Source organism: Argentina anserina, chromosome 5, assembly GCF_933775445.1.
Source record: "Argentina anserina chromosome 5, drPotAnse1.1, whole genome shotgun sequence".
Classification (NCBI taxonomy): domain Eukaryota; kingdom Viridiplantae; phylum Streptophyta; class Magnoliopsida; order Rosales; family Rosaceae; genus Argentina; species Argentina anserina.
Window position 1 is genome coordinate 3,644,020 of NC_065876.1, and position 21,430 is coordinate 3,665,449.

A 21,430-nucleotide genomic window follows, 5' to 3' on the forward strand; every position below is an offset into this window, starting at 1 on the left:
CATGTTTATCACACTATGTAATAATATGATTAGCTGGATACACCATATCACAGTGTCAAGTGGTGTTCCGAGTACACAAAATAATTACTCTCGGATCAAACATGTAGATTAAATGGTTTGCTAGAAGTTGCCTAATTTGTTTTTAAACCAATTAGCAACGAGCGAGTGAGAAAGTTTGAAAACCCTACATATTACGTGCTAGCAATGTCAATGAATATCGCGCGCAAAGGTAAGGTGAATACATCAATCTAGCCTGCTCTAGGAGACTAGAAACATATATAAATTTGAGTCCCACTTGATCTAAATTAAGCAAAACTGATGAGAAAAGGGTTAATTTAATTGGTAATTCAACAGGTAACACAGAGTTAAGCTTAGCTTGTGGAAATGCACACGTACAGCACACTTATATATTAAAAAGACTTCAATGGAAGTAATACCTTCGCTGAAACTTAAACAATTGAATGAGGATTGAACTAGTACGTTACTATGTGTGTAAAATAATAGAACGTACGTAGGACAAAATGATCGAACTTAATTATTAGAAGAAGCTGTGTCCTTGTCTCATCGTTTTCCGAAACCAAAAGAAGCTGGCCGGCATCTGCGCTTGTGGGATTCTATTTCCTATCCAAAACTGAATAGCACAAGCAGAGGGAAGAGGCTACGATTTCTTTGTTCTTCTTCTGAGGGTCCATATGAAAGCTCAGTGGCTCCGACCCCATCATATCCGTCCCTCTCTTTGGCTTCTTGTCGTTGAGGTGGTTGCACAGTTTAAACGAGTGCATGATCACCATGATGTTCAATCCTCCTCATGGCCGGAGAGAGAGAGAGAGAGAGAGAGGTGCTTTTCCACTAGATATTAAGGTCGAGTGTCATAGTTGAGATGTGGGCGTGCCCCCCGCACACCACTGACTTTATAATAATACTTGTTTTGTTGCCTCTCTAACGCATTTTGCTTCGGCCCCACTTTCACTACCTATAATACCGGGTGGTGGTCCACAAACCCTTCTTGGCCATCTCTCTCGTCTCTCATCGTCCTCGCTCGTCTCTCTGGTTTAGGTAGTTGGCTGTTCTTCAAGGGTTTGGACCCATACCAAGTACACTAATAGCCATGATACCTAAAGCTTTTCATGCATTTTGGACCCTTACCTGTCCTACTTCCATTATAAATTATCAACGCTGCGCTTCCTTGTCCTTCCAATTCACTGCTCTCTTTCTTTTCCTTCTCTCTCTCTCTCTGCACATTAGTTTGGTTTCCTTTATTTCCTGGGTTTCTGCAGGCTAAGCTACCCACTATATAGTTACTAATGTCCGGAGAGGATCACATGAATCTATCTATAAATGGTCAGTCTCAGGTCCCTCCAGGCTTTCGCTTCCATCCAACCGAAGAGGAGCTTCTTCACTACTATCTCAGGAAGAAAGTTGCTTATGAGAGGATTGATCTCGACGTCATTCGGGAGGTTGATCTTAACAAGCTCGAGCCATGGGACATTCAAGGTACTAAATTGCGCCTCTCTAACATATAACATGTTAATTAAACTGTACAACAAGACAAGTACTGGTGTCACTCATTTTGTATATGGTTTTGATTGATAGAGAAGTGCAAGATAGGTTCCACCCCGCAGAACGATTGGTACTTCTTCAGCCACAAGGACAAGAAATACCCCACAGGTACTCGAACAAATCGTGCAACTGCTGCCGGATTCTGGAAAGCCACCGGCCGTGACAAGATCATCTACAGTGGAATTCGAAGAATCGGATTGAGAAAGACGCTTGTGTTTTACAAGGGACGAGCTCCTCACGGACAGAAGTCAGATTGGATCATGCATGAATACAGACTTGACGAAAGCAGCAGCTGTCTTGACACCACAGTACGTAAGCCGACCAGCTTTATATTAAGTTTGTTTCCAGCATATGCCATATGCCATGAAATATCAAATATTCATATTGGAAAACTGTCAAACGTTCTTCGAATAATGCCCTTTTCGTTGTTGCAGGTTTCTAATTCGATTGGGGAGTCAATGGCCGAAGACGGATGGGTCGTTTGCAGGGTTTTCAAGAAGAAGAACTACCAGAAAGCCTTGGAGAGCCCTAAACCCTCCTTATCTATGGACTCGCCAAACAACCAGATTCTACCGGGTTCAAGAAACGATGGTGTTCTTGATCAGATTCTGCTGTACATGGGAAGAAATACTTGCAAGATCGAAAACCATGACTTACTTCATGATAGGTTCATGCATCTTCCACGTCTTGAGAGCCAAACTTCTCTTGGCTCACTTCCAGTCCAGTTTGATCACGATCGTAGATTCAAAGTTTGTTATCATGATCAGACCATTGATGAAATGCTCATAGAAGCTGATCAACAACAACAACAACCGTCTCCAACAAACCAATCCAACGACCCGGCTGATGATCATGATCATGATGACCCCAAAACAAGAATCGTAAATGACTGGGCTACCCTCGATCGTCTCGTGGCCTCTCAACTCAATGGCCATGACGACGAGACCTCAAAGCACTTGTCCTGCTTCGGTGACCCTAACATGACCTTTTGTTCGTCTCCTCCTTCCAATGATGAGGACTTACAGTTGTCGTATCCATACCTACGTCAAGGTAGAATTTCAAACAATCAATCCGAAGTCTTCAACAGTGAGAACGATCTGTGGAGCTTCACAAAATCGTCGTCGTCGCCGTCATCATCAGACCCATTATGCCATCTGTCGGTATGAAGGAAGCAGGACCTAACCAAGCTCGATCCAAACGACATATATATACATGTACTATGATAGGAAGTATATAATATGTTGTTTACTGTTTACTGAAGATACTTGTATCCATCGCAAGAGAATAAATTAGGTACATATATATATATATATATATATATATATAGTGTGGCATTGTCAACCCTAATTTTTCTTCGTTAAAAATAAATATTTTGTCTATTATGCAAATATTTGGTGTTCAAGTTTGGGAGCTGTCAGCCTGTAATTTGCATGCTGGCTCTTATATACATTAAATATTTGGGTTAATTATGCTGTGATATGATTCACCTTTATCAGCCTGTAGTTTGTTGGACTGTTTTCAAAGGCATGCATATCGTTTTATACAGCAGAGAAATGATTGATCATCATATCGAGCTAAATATAATGTAGTAATGCAGAATATAATTGGTTTAATTTCCGGTAACAATAATATTGGTAAGAGGTCATTATTCCAACGAAGCAATTGGTTATTGTTGAGTCTATTAATGGAGATGAACCCAGTTATTTCAAACCTTCACCTAACTTTACGTACCAGAAAAGAAGATGATGCTAAGAAAGCTGACCACCTTTTACCAATAAGATAAGATAAGAGCGACCATGAAAATCATATGGAACTGAACGGCATATATTCATGTAGATATTCTCTTTCACTAATCACCTCGTGAAAAATATGGATCTATGAGCTTTGGTCAAGTAAATACCAGAGCGTACAGTCTGAAGTTTTCGATTGACATGAGATTCTGAGCAGATCAAAAGACCTAATCTGATTTGGTTGAAGAAGACAAGGCAATATTTATGATCCTAGTCGAAGTCAAACTCTGTTTAAACTACCAGAACATGAACATTTATATATAAATTCACAAGTGGGTGATGCAATGTGCTCTATTACGTGATATATAGTAGCTAGAAGTGGTGCAGATATCTTTTATATATATATATCTGTGTGTGTGAGAGATGAAGAAGATCGATTATCCCCATTTTTAAAAACTCTCTCTCTCTCTCTCTCTCTCTCTCTCTCTCTCTCTCTCTCTCTCTCTCTCTCTCTCTCTCTCTCTCTCTCTCTCTCTCTCTCTCTCTCTCTCACCTCACCCGCCTCCCTCTCTCTCCTTCTCTCTCTCTCACCCGAGTTTCTCTTCCTCTCCGAAAAATCGATCGCCGATCTCCCTACTCCGAGGGACGTGATCCTCACCGCCGGCAACAACGCCCTCGCAGGCTCGACTCCACCCTCCTCCGAGCAAGACGCGCACCAGCTCGCCGCCGTGAAGCCTCGCCGCGCCTCACCGAACCCCGCACGACTGGTCCGAGCTCTCCGACGAGCTCCAGTGCTCCCAAGGCCGAGAATAGGTGAGGTTTCGACTATATTGGATGTTGTGATTATTGTTGTGTGAATTTGGATGTTTTAGATGGTTTGTGGAGGAGATCAAAGTAGGATTGGAGGAGGGGGTGAAATGATGAACACCGCCGCCTTAGGCGGCGCGTGTGGGGGCGTGGAGTGGCCTAGGGGCGGCGTGAGGCCGTGGGGAGGAAGAGGGGGAAGAAAGGAGGAGATTAGTGTTTTCGGTGGTGTGCTACGCGCCGGCCTTAGGCTCGGCGTGTGTGTAACGACTCCAAAATTTCGAGCTTAAAAAACTCAAAATTTTAAAGTCGTTAAACACAAAATAATCTCAATGAAATCGAAATCATTTAAAATGTCACAGCGGATCATTACTGAGTTCTCAATACAACTCAGACAAACCAATTATTACAACCCAAATTTATAATCCATACATAAAACTGGAAATGTAATAATCCTCACAATCTCTCACAAAACTCACAAATAAAACCTCACAAATTCTCACTCACAAATCCACTCTAGAAATCTCACCACAAGCAGGGTAACGAACAACTTCGAGTCACCGGAGTCGTCTCTCAATCCCCACTAGTCAACACCTGCGGAAGTATCCCCTACACCATTGAATTGGTGCACCGGGATTGTAAACACAAACCCGGTAAGCTTTACAGCTCGTATGAGTAAAATGAAAATATAACTCGCATATCAATATATACGAAAATTCAGAAATCAAACAAATATAAATGCACTCATGAGTCAATGGACGGCCCATCTGGTTGTCCCAAAGAAACATTAAATGAAACGCTCATGAGAAATTAAGTAACCCTTCTGGTTACCCAAATGCATTTATAATACGGGTACCAAGAACGCTGGTACACATCTGTTACCCCTCTCGTAATACACCGCCGATATTGGGCAACCACCCGTTACCCAATATCCAAAAATATGAGTACTCATGAGCAGATAACTACCCGTTACCTCACATGCAGGACTCTGGCAGACAGACTAGAGCTCTAACTGTATCGTAACTTTCGCCCGGCCAAAGGCTAGGTTCCGACTTGCCAAACACGTACAATAATCTCACATCATATTGTACCAAAAATCAAGTCCGAAGACAAATCACATTTTAACAATCTCCATGTTAAAATCACGTACAATAATCTCACATCATATTGTACAAATCAAAATCACATGCTCGATAAAATCTTGTCATCAAAATGACATCATCACAATAAAAATCATAACAGTATACTATATAGCAAACTATACACATATGTGTTTATTTACCATTTATACAATATATATATAATCCACTATATCTTATACATGTTATAATTTTATAAACACGTCCGAAGACAAAACGTTTAACAAACTCCATATTAAAATCTCATGCTCGACATCGAAATGACATATTTCAGATGAATTCATAATAGTATATAATATAGCAAACTATATATATGTACTTATTACCATTTATACAATATATATATATAATCCACTATATTGTATACATGTCGTATTTCAATATTTAAAACTCTTGCAAAAATCTTGGAATCACCGCAAGGGTAGATTCATAAATATGTGAGATTTTACTCACCTTATCGACTCGAGCGTAATTCCACAATTTCCGAAGATAATTCATTTCCTTGATTTATCGATCACCTTGAAAAGATAAGAAAAGAATTTAGAAACGTTTCGTAAACCTTTAAATGCCGTAACAGTAATAATCAGTTACTGTTCAGCAATTTTTGGTTTTACGAATTTACTGCTCACTGTCAATGTTCACTGTTACTATTCACGTATTTACTATTTATGTATTAATGTACAAATACACATCCAAATACGTATCTCTGTACGAGTACATACTGTTTACATATTTCTGTATGTATAAATACTATTCAAATGTACGTACTGTCTCAGTAAATAATAATTACTGATTTACCCTTCTGAAAATTACTTTTTACCTTTACTAAAAATAATTTACATTTACAATTACCGTACACGTAAATAAAATTTACATTTACCGTACGTAAATAAAATTTACATTTACATTTACCGTACGTAAATAAATTACAAAATTACCCTTCCGGAAACACTATTCACGCCGCCGCACGTGGCGGCGCGTGGGGTACACGCGCCACTCGCCGGCGACCGCACGTGTCACGCCACCACCGTGCCCAATCTCTTCCTCTCCTCCTCCTCTACCCACCTACGGTTCCAAACCGCCCCTAGGCTACCTCACACCCTTCCCACGCGCCGCCTAAGGCGGCGGTATCTCCTAATCTCCTCCACCCCCGATTCTTCCCCAAATCTCCATCAATCAATCACCAATCCATTCACACACATCACAACATCAAATTGAATGCATTCTTACCTAGATCGGAGCTCAAAATGCGTTGGAAATGATAGAATCGTCGACGAGCTTCTCGCAGGATCTTCAATCGTCGATCCAGCTCCTTGGCGGCGAAACGAGGCACGGGGTGCTTGTGGGTGGCAGCTGAGGGTCTCGCGATGCCTAGGGGATGGCGGTGAAGGTCACTGCAGCTTGGAGGCAGAGAGCGAGGCGCGAGGCAGAGGGAGGCTTGGGGGAACGAGCGAAGCTCTCGGCGGCGAGGCAGAGCGCCGCAAGCTCGGGGTCGCTTGCAGGGAACTTGCGAGGCCGTAGGGAGCGGCGGTGGTAGCCACGAAAGGCTGAGGACGGAGGTCGGGGAGGGAGAGTGACTCGGGAGAGAGAGAGGGAAGGAGGGAGGCGCGGGGGTGAGGGGGAGAGAATAGGGTTTTCTGAAAATGGAAACCCTATTCTGATTAATTTCCTTTTATACCCCTTTCCAAATCGGAAACTAACTTCTATCGTTAATAACTTTTACATACATCGTCCGATGAGAACGCGTCACATACCCACGAACTTGTATCGACGAGCCCTACAACTTTCGTGAAGAAAGTTTTCACAACCGAGCGATGGAATAAAAGTCGATATATACGTTGCGGAAATGTAACGTTTTTCTAATTAAACGTTCCGAGAACGTTTCCGTGTTTTTCATTTCGTAACATCGCAAAACAATCAAATTCGTTTAATTGAATTTCGCAACTTTATAGAATTCAAATCAAACCAAATATTGTTTTAAAAAATTAGGGTTATTACAGCGTGGGCCCCACGCGCTGCCACAGTGAATGGCGCGTGAATGCCACGCGCCGCCACGAGAGGTGGGCGTGAATAGTGTTTTCGAAACAGTAAATTTGTAAAATATTCATTTTTACGACGATGAATGTAAAAAGTGATTTACGTACTGTAAATGTAAATGTAAATTTATTTTACGTACGGTAAATGTAAATTACTTTCAGTAAATGTAAAATAATTTCGGAAGGGTAAATCAATAATTATTATTTACTGAGACAATATTTACATTTGAATAGTATGCATACGTACAGAAATACATAAACAGTATGTATACGTAATTGATGTGTATGTGAATAGTAAATATGTGAATAGTAACTATGTTAACAGTAATTTCGTAAAACCAGAAATTGCTGAATAGTAAAATAATATTACTGTTTCGGCATTTAAGGTTTACGTGACGATTCTAAATTCTTTTCTTATCTTTTCAAGGTGATCGATAATTCAAGAAAAGGAATTACTTTCGGAATTGTAGAATTACACTCGAGATTATAAGGTGAGTAAAATCTCACATTACGAATCTACCCTTGCGATAATTCGGAATTTATGCAGAATTTAAAGAATGAAATATGACATGTATATGATATAGTAGAATATATATTTGTATAAATGGTAAATAGGTACATATATATATGGTTTGCTATATTATATACTGTCAGGATTTCGTTGCGAATATGATCATTTTGATGATGAGATATATATATTGAGCTTTTTGATTTGATTGTACAATATAACGTGATGCTTATTGTACATGGTTTTAACATTGAGTTTTGTTAAAACGTGTTTATGTCTTCGGACGAGTTTTATGTCTTTGGACGTGTTTTTGTCTTTGGACGTGTTTATGTCTTCGGACCAGTCTTCAAACGTGGTTGACATGCCGGGCGAAAGTTACGATACAGTTAGAGCTCTAGTTTGTCTGCCGGGGTACTGCATATGAGGTAACAGATGGGTTATCGGCTTATGAGTACCCGTATATTTTTGATATTGGATGACAGATGGTTGTCCAATGTCGGCGGCGTACAACATGAGGGGTAACAGAGGTGTACCAGCGCTCATGAGTACCCGTATTATAAATACATTTGGGTAAACATAGGGGTTGCCCAATTCTCATGAGTACATATATTTTTCACATTATTAGACAACCAGATGGGCCGTCTAATGGGCCGTGAGTGCATTTATATTTGTTGATTTGTGATTTTCGTATATATATTGATATGCGAGTTATGTTGTGTTTTACTCATACGAGCTGCAAAGCTTACCGGGTTTTTGTTTACAATCCTGGTGCACCTATTTGATGGTGTATGGGATAACTCCACATGTGTGGATTAGCGGAAATCGACGGACCGCTCAGATGACTTGAAGTCATTATTTCCAACTTGTGGTGAGAACTTTGTGCGAATTTCTTTGTGAGGATCTTGTGAGGATTATACATTTTCATTTGTTATAATGTTGAATTATAAATTTTGGTTTGTAATAATCGGTTTGACTGAGTTGTATTTTGAACTCAGAGATAATCCGCTGTGACATTTAAATGATTTCGATTCATTGAGATTGTTTTAGTGCTTTTCATGACTTCGAAATTTGAGTTTTATACTCGAAATTTTAGGGTCGTGACATATGTATATAGATGCACATCGATCGTCTCTATCAGTTGCACAGAAGTATGCATGCTCTTGCTGAAAAGTACAAAAATCTTGCTAATAGCTAGAGATTTTAAACTAATTAGTTATGCGACATCGTAAATTATCCCAGATGCATGAACCATGCATGTTTATTTTCTTCTTTGATAATGAAATTATATACAATTATACAAATAGAACTGGCTTAAAGCAGCCCGGCAGTGGGTTAGAGGAAACCTCAAACAGCAAGCCCCAGAAAAAGTAACAAACAAAAACTAGGAAGCAAGCACCAAAATCCTATATACTAAGAACCATTCAGTATTAATCACCATTACAACCAATCAGTATAGTTATACAAACTAGAAGAAGAGAAACTAATTCGGAGATCCATAATGTTTTATTGTTGTTAAAAAGTAACATACAACAACTAGGAATTTTACATCAATATGGATGTTACTTATGTAACTGTACAAGTCGCCATTTTCGTTCATGATGTTATGGCTTTTCATTCTCAACCATGAAGGCATCATATAACGAAAAAATTCTATGGTAGTACAACATTGAACATTGTATGCCTTAAAACCCCGATGATGCGACTGATTGCACTATTAACTATTTGATAGCAACAAGCCAACAACATCTGATGGATGCGATCAAAACTCAATGATGGAAAGATAAAAGCCCGAGTTAAAACGTCCATGTGATGGCCCATAAGCCCAAGTTGCGAGACCCGAGGAAAAGCGTTGGCAGTAACACACAATAATAGGAAGAGGAGTCTCTTCCTTGTTTTATGTGCAATCAATTTTTGAATTAAATTGTAGCGCTAAACTCTCGTATCTACAGTTTTCAACCGCATTTCAAAATCTAACTCCCTAAAAATCCAACTTCTCTCTTTCTTTTTCTCCTTATGCTTCACTCTCACTCCTTTTACTTTTTTTCCGAGCTCAAATTTCGAGGCAAAGCAACAACATGAGTTGTATTTCTTCTAATCTCTTCAACCACATCAACAACTTCTCCCAACTCGGCAGCTCTGCCTTGAGCCACCACATCGACCTACGGCCTCCTCATTCTCGACCCTCCCCATTCCTTCACCTCTACCCCCACCACTCCTCTCACCCCACCTTCTCAACCTCTCTCTTCGAGGCCAAGTGGCTCTGGTTCGACCCCGAAGTCATTAACTCATGGGAGCTCATGGCCGGCCTCGACACCGATAGCTTTTGGTTCTCGCCTCGCCGCCGAAGCCGTTCTCGATCCGGACCCTAAAAACCGCGGATATAAAGAACTCCAACTAGAACTAGGTCAATCGTTATGTCTTAGTCAAGGGTCTCCCAGACCGGTTCGAGGGGATATGCCCTCCGGGCGGAGAGAACAAGGTCGTGTTGTATACGATGTCGTTGCTGGGAGTTTAGAAGACTTTCGAGGCATGTAATGCGGTGGGGTGGACAGTCAAGAATCTCATAGTGATGGTCTGCGAGCGTGACGTGTCGATGGATCGGGGGTTCCGAGAAAAGCTGAGCAATTTGATGGAGGGAAAAGACACAATTAGGCAGTAGTGCCGCTGAGGTTGTTTGTGAAGGGAAGATATTGTGGGTGGATCTTAGGAGGTTTTGAAGATTGTGGAAGAAGGTTTTTTGGGTGAGATTCTAGATGGGCTGCCCAAGAAGCGAGTTGGGTCGGTTTGCGAAGGGTGCGGGGAAGCGAAATTCTTGCTGTGTGTTTCAGTGCAATGGGAGCTCGAAGATGGTGTTGGTGGTAAATGAGGAGGCGGTGGGGATGAGAGGAAGAGGTGCCACGGTGGTGATGAGGTGTCCGGAGTGTGATGAGAATGAGTTGGTGTTTTGCTTAATTTGTAGATGATTGATCTGATGAAGCAGCAAGTTGAGTTTTTTAAGATATTTCTTAATTCTTGATATTTATAGTAAGATATTAATTAGTTTCTTATTTGGGGAATCTGCTTGAGTTTTTGGAAATATAATTCATATTTGTCTCTCTTTTTTTTGTCTGTTTATATATGTTTGTTGTGGTTTGGGAAGATGTTCTAGTTTTGCTTCAACAATGCATAGTATTGACTTTTAAAATTCATAAACAAACAATTAGGGAGATCAAGATTAGGCTTTTACATGATTGAACTATTGATTCATGATACCTGGTCAAATTAGATGGGAAGAATTGAGCGATTGAAACTAGGGAAAATCTTGTCAGTTGGTTTTGTTTGGAGAATATCAATGTGGATGATACACTGTTGTGCTATTTAACGGATACTTTGATGGTTGTGCTTCACATCTTTTCAAAATTTGCGCCTATTGAGTTTTTGTTACTTTAATGAGTGTGCAAAAGATTACAAGCTCTATTGGAGGCTTACTGAAATCTCCAAAATTTCAAGCCTCTTATTGATGGTGGACATAGACAACCATTTGTAGTTGTTACGATGCAAATGCTAAGAGTTCCACGCTGCATCTGTTTTATGGGTCTGGCCTTTTGACATTATCATTCTGTGATGACTTTACTTTGCATTATGCTACTCATCGTATCTACATAACTGCATGCTGCAACTTTAGTGTAACCAACATATGATTCAAATTTTTGCAATGATGCCCAGGGTAAATGATTACAAGCATATTCACTCGTTTGATAATTAATTACCGTCCTGTTATAGGTTCTTTAGAGTTCAACCGCTCAATGTGCTTTGGATTCAGCATATTCAGCTTGTTTTTCATTTGAGAAAATTCATTGTGTGTCTGCAGAAGTACTGACTTTGATAAGATGAATTAGCAAGTAATAGAATCCCTGATATATTCATTGGTCAGATATCAAAGACTAGAAGGGCGGCTTTTTGCCAAGACTGGGTTGCCATTACTATTATGTGCTTATGTATACTCTACCATAGGGAGGAATAGTCCCAGCAGCACTGATTAGGGAGCCCATTTGAACTTTGTTAAGATAATACGGTGGTATGAACCTAGAATCTACTGCAACTTCTTTTTTAATTTTTTGACAAACAATAGTTACTGTTAGTAGCTGCATATCCTTGACATCATGAGTTCTTTCACCTCAGCTCACAATTCTCTTGTTTGATATTGTCTTGCTTCACATTATTCATAGCTTAATTTGGCCTTTTCAGTAAAGGACCATACGAACTTGTCCTCTCAATCTCAGTGGAAAATCTGTCCAGATTAAAGGCTCATGTTGAGTAAGATCAGCTTTAGAAACTTTTCTGGCTTGTCTGATTTGTGTTTGGATTTTAGGATTTTTGTGAGGATTGAAGTGGGATTGATAGAAGCATATAATGCAACCTTGTTAGTATGTTATATCTCTCATTTAGTTTAGTTATTCACTTAATAATGTCTTTTTAAACTTAGTTTATTGTTTTTAGGTATATTGGAGCAAAATAAGAGGAATATGTGTTAAAAAAAGGAAAATGAGCAATAAAACCCGTAATCAGAATTCTACCACTGCATATTAGTCAACTTTGACATATCATAGCGGGCAAATTACATGGAGAAAAATTGTGCATGATATATCGATTGAAAGCCCCATATGTCTAGTTTCCAGAACAGTTAGAATTGCATAAATATAAATTTTCTATGATCAATTGTGTGAACGGAGGTCGGTCTGCGCGATTTTCCTGTTGTGGATCAAAGTTTTATTTTAAGGCCTAGACCACCCCAAGAAGTCCATGGACAGATTGTTAGAGTATTCTAACCCTAATAGCATCTGAAATTCAAGAGACATCCTCTATAAAGAGGAGAGAAAAGGCAATGTGTGAGGGATCTCTCCTTTTACACAAAATTCTGTTCATATTTTGCTACACCTATTCTCTAGGCAGAAGACTTCTCCAAAACCCTAAATTCAGCAATTCCATCATCTTTGAGCAGTGCTTTATCTTGGCATCCTTCGGAGCAACTTCGGAGGATAAAAAGTGTAAAACATAACTCAATTTCTATCTTTATGTTTTGTGGTATTTTGTATTTTGTTAGTTTATCATGGATTTTGGAGATTGGATGTGTTGAAGACTTTGAAGGTTTTACCTTCTAGGGTCTAAATTTAGGGTCTAAATGTAACGACCCCAAAATTTCAAGTATAAAAACTCAAAATTTCAAAATCGTTAAACACCAAACAATCTCAACGAATCGAAATCATTTAAAATGCCACAACGGATCATCTCTGAGTTCAAAATAAAACTCAGTCAAACCGATTATTACAACCCAAATTATAATTCAACATTATAACAAATAGAAATGTATAATCCTCACAACAACCTCACAAGATAGTCACACAAAATCCTCGCTCCAGCTGGAAATAAATAACTTCAAGCTCTCTGAGCAGTCCGTCAATTCCCGCTAATCCACACCTGCGGAGTTATCCACTACACCATCGAATTGGTGCACCGGGATTGTAAACACAAACCCGGTAAGCTTTACAGCTCGTATGAGTAAAATGAAAATATATAACTCGCATATAAATATATACGAAAATCCAGAAATCAAATAAATATAAATGCACTCATGAGTCAATGGACGGCCCATCTGGTCGTCCCAAAGAAATATGAAATAAAACGCTCATGAGAAATTAAGTAACCCTTCTGGTTACCCAAATGCATTTATATTACGGGTACCAAGAACGCTGGTACACATCTGTTACCCCTCTCGTAATACACCGCCGATATTGGATAGCCACCTGCTACCCAACATCCAAAACAATCTGAGTACCCATGTGCAGATAACCACCCGTTACCTCACATGCAATACTACGGCAGACAGACTAGAGCTCTAACTGTATCGTAACTTTCGCCCGGCGAAAGGCTAGGTTCCGACTTGCCAAACACGTACAATAATCTCACATCATATTGTACCAAAACACATCCAAAGACAAATCAACATTTTAACAATCTCAATGTTAAAATCACGTACAATAATCTCACATCATATTGTACCAAAAATCGAGTCCGAAGACAAATCAACATTTTAACAATCTCCATGTTAAAATCACGTACAATAATCTCACATCATATTGTACAAATCAAAATCACATGCTCGATATATAAATCTCGTCATCAAAATGACATAAAACACGATAAAATCATAACAGTATATTATATAGCAAACTATATATATATATATATATATATATGTATATATTTACCATTTATACAATATATATATAATCCATTATATCATATACATGTCATATTTCATAAACACGTCCGAAGATAAAAACTCGTCCGAAGACAAAACTCGTCCGAACACAAAACATTTTAACAAACTCATGTTAAAATCACGTACAATAATCACACCTCATATTGTACAAAAATCAAATCACATGCTCAATATTTAATTCTCGTCATTCGAAATGACCAATTCCAATGAATTCATAACAGTATATAATATAGCAAACTATATATATATGTACTTATTACCATTTATACAATATATATGTAATCCACTATATTGTATACATGTCGTAATTCAATATTAAAAACTCTTGCAAAATCTTGAATCACCGCAAGGGTAGATTCGTAAATAAGTGAGATTTTACTCACCTTATCGACTCGAGCGTAATTCCACAATTTCCGAAGATAATTCATTTCCTTGCTTTATCGATCACCTTGAAAAGATAAGAAAAGAATTTAGAAACGTTTTGTAAACCTTTAAATGCCGAAACAGTAATAATCGGTTACTGTTAAGCAATTTTCGGTTTAACGAATTTACTGTTCACCGTTACTATTCAGTGTTACCATTCACGGTTACTATTCACAGTTACTATTCACGTATTAATGTACACATACATATAGGGCTCGTCAACGGGCTGGGCTCGGCCCGGCCCGGCCCATGAGTGACGGGCCCGGGCCGGGCCGGGCCGGGCCTTAATAAATTTAAATAAGTGGCGGGCCGGGCCGGGCCGGGTATTTTTAAAAATACGAAGATCCAAGCCCGCCCACCTAAGGCGGGCCTTGCGGGCTTTTGCGGGCCGGGCCTTACGGGCTTGTATTAGAAAAACAATATAATACTCTAATTTAAGGGTTTGAAATAATAAAAGAATTGTTAGAAAACATTCTAAAATAAAAGTCACAAATAAATTCTAGTTTCGAAATATTGTCGATCGACACCAATAGATGTGATCGATATATATATTTAGGGACCGTGTAAAAATTTCATCCAATTCGGACCTCGTTTAACCGTCGGAATTTTCGGTTAACAACAAAAAGTGGCGTTTTCACATAATAAAATCTCATTGACCGGGGCTTTACCAAATAGATTTCTTCAATTCGACCGCGCACGATAGGTAAAAAAAATTAGGTGATTTCAAATATGTAAACAAATTTCCACATTCGCATCTTGGTAATTGGTCCTCCCTTAGGGCATATTAGTGTTGTTTTTGGTTTACCGGAAATTCTGACGGTTAAACGAGGTCCGAATTGCATGAAATTTTAAAATGATCATTAAATATATATATTGATCACATCGGATGGTGTCGATCGATTCCGAGAAGTTTTCTTCATATAGTCGCTTCATAATGTGATAGTTTTATTATAAACCTAATATAATGTTATAATACATTAGTGGACACTTCGGGGATCGACAACTCAAATTCAAAATATGGTCGATCGACACCAGTAGATGTGATTGGTATATATATTTAGGGAACCCGTAAAAATTTCGTTCGTTTTGGACATGGTTTGACCGTTCGTACGAACGGTCAACTAAAAAATAGGCGTTTTGACATATTTAAACCTCATTGACCGGGGATTTGCCAACTAGATTTCTTCAGTTCGACCGCGCACGATAGGTAACAAAAATTAGGTGATTTCAAATATGTAAACAAATTTCCACATTCGCATCTTGGTAATTGGTCCCCCCTTAGGGCATATTAGTGTTGTTTTTGGTTTACCGAAAATTCCGACGGTTAAACGAGGTCCGAATTGCATGAAATTTTAAAATGATCATTAAATATATATATTGATCACATCGGATGGTGTCGATCGAGTCCGAGACGTTTCCTTCATATAGTCGCTTCATAATGTGATAGTTTTATTATAAACCTAATATAAGGTTATAATACATTAGTGGACACTTCGGCGATCGACAACTCAAATTCAAAATATGGTCGATCGACACCATTAGATGTGATCGGTATATATATTTAGGGAACCCGTAAAAATTTCGTCCGTTTTGGAAATGGTTTGACAGTTCGTACCAACGGTCAACTAAAAAAGAGGCGTTTTGACATATTTAAACCTCATTGACCGGGGATTTGCCAACTAGATTTCTTCAGTTCGACCGTGCATGATAGGTAACAAAAATTAGGTGATTTCAAATATGTAAACAAATTTCCACATTCGCATCTTGGTAATTGGTCCCCCCTTAGGGCATATTAGTGTTGTTTTTGGTTTACCGGAAATTCCGACGGTTAAACGAGGTCCGAATTGCATGAAATTTTAAAATGATCATTAAATATATATATTGATCACATCGGATGGTGTCGATCGATTCCGAGAAGTTTCCTTCATATAGTCGCTTCATAATGTGATAGTTTTATTATAAACCTAATATAATGTTATAATAAATTAGTGGACACTACGGCGATCGACAACTCAAATTCAAAATATGGTCGATCGACACCAGTAGATGTGATCGGTATATATATTTAGGGAACCCGTAAAAATTTCGTCCGTTTTGGATATTGTTTGACCGTCCGTACCTACGGTTAACAAAGAAAAAGACGTTTTGACATATTAAAATCCTCTTTGACCGGGGCTTTGCCAAATTGGTTTCCTTGGTGCGACCACACACAATCGGTGACAAAAATTAGATGATTTCAGATATGCAAACGACTTTTGGTGTTCGCATGTTGGTAATGGGTCTTCACTTATGACATATTAGTGTTGCTTTCGGTTTACCGGAAATTTCGACGGTCAAACGAGTTCCGAATTGGATGAAATTTTTACAGGGTCACTAAATATATATACCGATCATATCTACTGGTGTCGATCGATCCCAAGAAGTTTCCTTAATATAGTTGCTTCATAATGCAATAGTTTTATTCTAAACCTAATAAAATATGTATGTATAATATTTTATTATTTGGCGGGCTTTTACGGGCCGGGCCTTGCGGGCTTTTGGCGGGCCGGGCCCACGGGCCGGGCCGGGTTTCACACCTCTAATTTAAGCCCGGCGCTCTACCCACGGAAGCGGGCTTTGGCGGGCTTTCTCGCGAGCCGGACCGGGTAAAAGCCCGTCGGGCTTGCGGGCCTCCGCGGGCTTTTCGGGTCCGCGGGCTAAATGATGAGGCCTACATACATATCCAATACGTATCGTTGTACGAGTACATACTGTTGTATTTCTGTACGTATAAATACTATTCAAATGTACGTACTGTCTCAGTAAATAATAATTACCGTATTACCCTTCCAAAATTACTTTTTACCTGTTGTAAAAGTAATTAAAATTTACAATTACCGTTCGTAAATAAAATGTACATTTACCGTACGTAAATAAAAGTTACATTTACATTTACCGTACGTAAAAATAAATTACAAAATTACCCTTCTCGGAATTACTGTTCACGCCGCCGCACGTGGCGGCACGTGGGGTGCACGCGCCACCTCCGGCAGGCCGCGCGTGGCGCTCACGCGGCACTCACTGTGGCAGCGCGTGGGGCCCACGCGCCGACACCAACCAAGGCGCGTATGACGCCACCGCCACCCCAAAACCATCCTCCTTTCTCCCCTCTTCCTCCCCGCGGCCTCACGCCGCCCTTAGACCCCTTCACGCTCCCACACGCGCCGCCTAAGGCGGCGGTGTTCATAATCCTCTGATCCCCACAAATCCTCCAAAAATCATCAACAATACATCACAACAATCACACAAGGTTAATCCTTACCTCAATCAATGTTTTGGACCGTTGGATTCCCTCGGAGGAGCTCTAAAAGTCGCCGTGAGGGCTCGGGTTCGGAGGAAAGGTGATCGATGGCGTCGCTGCTCGAGGTGAGTCTCCCATGGGTTGATTCGTGTCGTGGAGGAAGGGGGCGAGGTCGTGGTGGTGGCGCCGAGCTCCTGCGATGCCGGCCACGTCGAAATCGACGAACGCGTGGTCAAGCTCCGTTGGCGTTTCTCGATCCCCGCTCAGGGTGCGTCGCCGCTACCACCGGTCGCTGCGTCGTGGTCGCGCGGTCTCAGTGACACCGGCGGTGTCAAGCAGGGAGGAGAGGGTCGGGGAGAGAGAGTGGCGAGGGAGAGAGAGAGAAGGAGGGAGGCGGATGGAAGAGATAGAGAATGGTTTCCTAAAATGGAAACCATAATCACAAAAATACCCTTTTATACTCGTTTTCAAAATCGGAAACTAACTTCCGACGTTAATAACTTTCACCTCCGACGTCCGATTCGAACGGGTCACATGTCCACGCACTCCTATCGACGAGTTCTACAACTTTCGTGAAGGAAGTTTTCGCAACCGAGCGACGGAATAAAAGTCGATATATACGTTGCGGAAACGTAACGTTTTTCTAATTAAACGTTCCGAGAACGTTTCCGTTTCTCGTTTCACAACGTCGCAGCCGATCACATTCATTCCAATTAAATTTCACAACTTTATAGAATTTATATCAAACCAAAATATTGTTTGAAAAATAGGGTTATTACACTAAAACCTTCTACGGTCTAAATTGGACTTTGGGCTTTTTGAATTGATCCTTCAAGACTTTGAGTAGGCTGATGAAAAAAATTTGACCCATTACCATGCCTTGATTTTCAGTTGGATCTTCATTGAAGTTATTATTTGGTTCTGCAGATAGAGAAGCTCCTCGAAGATGATTTCAACTACCCAAAAATTTGAAGACTGCACTGCCAGAGATATAATATTCGAACTCTCTAGCATGTCTTGAATGGATATTGCAATCGGAAAAAATGACCTGAGTGGATATAACTGAAGGTCTGAAGCTAAACATGTAGGAAACTACATATATCTCTTCCGTCACCATTTAGTAATTAGTACGTAAACATGTAGTTAGTTGTTCTAAATACGTCGCAAGTTCAACCAAATCAAAGAGGACTAACCAAGTTGAATTTAGCAAAGATGATTATGCAAAGACAGAACGAAAATATATAAACAGCTACGATCATTGGATAATCAATTAGCAATATTCTAAATCCTCTCTGCAAACTTCAGATCGACAATCATATAATGCTACACATATGACACATCATCATTAACAACTTAGGATACAAGACGTAGTATGAATACATTTGGGCAGTGACGAACTATATTCTTATACGAGGGGGACTAAACCAGAAAAAGAAAGAAACTAACGCTAATCAAATGTCTACCAATCCAAAATCTTTCTTAGAAGTGGAAGAAGCATTTCTACTACTACTGGAAAGAGACCACTGATCTGAAAATCCCCTGGCAGCAGAGATGGAACCACTGCCACATTTTGCCACCGTTCTCACGCTCTCAATCAACTCCTGCGTCCGAACCTCCTGCGATAATATCTCCAGAAGCTGTTCCGGGCTAATAACCAGCTTCACCTTCCAAAAGCTAACATTATTATACCTCGAAAACGCTTCAGTGTAAGATTTCTTCACCATTCCCTGGTAATCAAGCGACATCCGGTACGGTGCTCCGGCAAGCAAAGTAGGTAAGGGTATGCTGTTGGATCTAACATGGCCATGACGCACAATCTGGCTAGCACTACTACTACTGCCCAAGTGATCACTTCGGCTGTTGAGTGGGAGCAAATAATATGATTGACCCGCCAAAAGTTCTTCGTTACTAGCGAGCGGTTTCCAGAAGAGATCATGGTTTCTGAAAATGCCATGGCTGGGAAACTCGTCGGTGATGGAGCTCACTGTAATAGGCGCGTAAAACTCCATGATACCGCCGTTGGACGTCGTCACTTGGACTACTCCACCCGCCTCTCCGAGACCTCCAAACAAGCAGTTTCCCATTGAGGAATTCCACAACCACATATAGCCTTAGAGTTGTTGAGTTTATAGAGGAAACAGTCGGTGGGATTCTTCTTGGGAGCTTTCCTAATTAAACTAACCAGAGAGTGAGAGAGGATATAAAAGAACAAAAGGGTAGAGGAAAAGAAAGGGAAGGTGAGCAAAGATGGACAAGTCATGTCGTCATAAAAGCTAGGGTGTGCAATGCGTATATATTGTTATAACTAGGGGCGAGTTTGATTCTGAGTTTTTGACCGAGTTTGATTCCGAGTTTTTTGTCAAATTATGAGATTAAATTCTCAAATAATCTGACTGAGCTATTTGACAAATAGATATTGTACGTGATTATATTAGAATTTCACACACCGAAACAAATTCTAAAATGTAGAAATTGGAGCTTCTGATTTTGGGGAGAGATTATAATTTAGTCTATTACCTACATGACTTAATTAATGTTGATGATTTTTCTCAAAAGATGTATGATCTATTTGCGAAGATAATTTTGTTGTTAATGTCTTAGCCTGCTTTTGCCGGAATGTTGGGATTCCTCGTATCCTAATAGTATTTGTTCTGCTGTCAATTTTGACCTCTTTGAAGCATGTTGCTCTAGAGGGTCTTCCATGTGAGCTTTTGTTTTCGTATAAAAAAAACTCACCACACTTTTATATTAATATTCACCATAACATTTCAAATATTTACAGCTAATTATTCTCACAGCTCAATTACAGTTAATTATTCAATCAACTCAGCTGAATGTGATTATAAAAAACTCATATCGTGACTAAACTCGCTCTAGGTTGGTGGAGGTGTCCATGTCTCTGAAATGGATGGACTAGTCGGTACTTTAGAGTCCATGTAGTCGAAGAAGCAATTTTGATTTCCGGTCAATTATTGAACCCCATTGAACCATCTTTTTCTCACTTTGTCTTTATGGAAATCTAAGAATGGTCTAGGTTATATCAATGAGAAAGAGGACCCAATGACATGTTACGCGCCAAAATTGAGAGGGAAGCTCCATTGGTACTGAATATAAAGACGGTAGCACCGTAGCAGAACCTGGCCTGGCATTTATATATCACCTCACTATGATCATTCGCTCATATTTGTTTAAAGTGAAAGTGGCCGAGATTTTGACCAGTCGTATATATATTTAGAAAGAGAAAAGAGCATAGACGAGTGGGAAACTGGGAAACCACGGAAATTGTGGGGAGGGAGAATTGCTAGCATTTGGACATGAGACACTACCGATCGAATGAAATCAGTGAATCATATTTAAAGCAACGTGAGGCATGCATTATGAGATCTTTCGAGAAATTGTCTGGCTCTACATTGCATTCTAAACATCATGATTATATATTTTTTTTCAGGCTTTACTATACCCTTACTTACGTGTCGATCTACACCAAGCTACAGTGAAAAGGAAACAGGAAAAAGACACTAGACTTAAGACGCGATAGCTATATATCTCACTTGCAAGCAAAAAGAAGGTGATGCATGTAACATGAATAATTAAAGAAACAGCATCGATTCTCACCATTTTTCTTTGCTTTTTCCATCGTACTAATTATCCAAAGAGCTAGGGCTGTCATGGTGGGAATTTACCACGA

The 21,430-nt window shown here is 39.8% G+C and overlaps 2 protein-coding genes and 1 pseudogene across 2 annotated transcripts; 2 read left to right on the forward strand and 1 right to left on the reverse strand.

Moving 5' to 3' along the window:
* Nucleotides 1–1,212: 1,212 nt before the first annotated feature.
* LOC126794669 (NAC domain-containing protein 43-like) lies at nt 1,213–2,858 on the forward strand. Its single transcript, XM_050521433.1, has 3 exons — nt 1,213–1,494; nt 1,594–1,868; nt 1,995–2,858. Exons 1-3 carry the CDS (start codon nt 1,305–1,307, stop codon nt 2,724–2,726), a joined length of 1,197 nt encoding a protein of 398 aa, XP_050377390.1. The 5' UTR covers nt 1,213–1,304; the 3' UTR covers nt 2,727–2,858.
* Nucleotides 2,859–6,611: 3,753 nt separating this feature from the next.
* LOC126794162 (uncharacterized protein At5g39865-like) lies at nt 6,612–10,740 on the forward strand (annotated as a pseudogene).
* An 8,334-nt stretch (nt 10,741–19,074) lies between these two features.
* On the reverse strand, nt 19,075–19,904 carry LOC126794673 (uncharacterized). Its single transcript, XM_050521439.1, has one exon. The coding sequence runs from the start codon at nt 19,845–19,847 to the stop codon at nt 19,194–19,196; it is 654 nt and encodes a 217-aa protein (XP_050377396.1). The 5' UTR covers nt 19,848–19,904; the 3' UTR covers nt 19,075–19,193.
* Between the last annotated feature and the right edge of the window lie 1,526 nt (nt 19,905–21,430).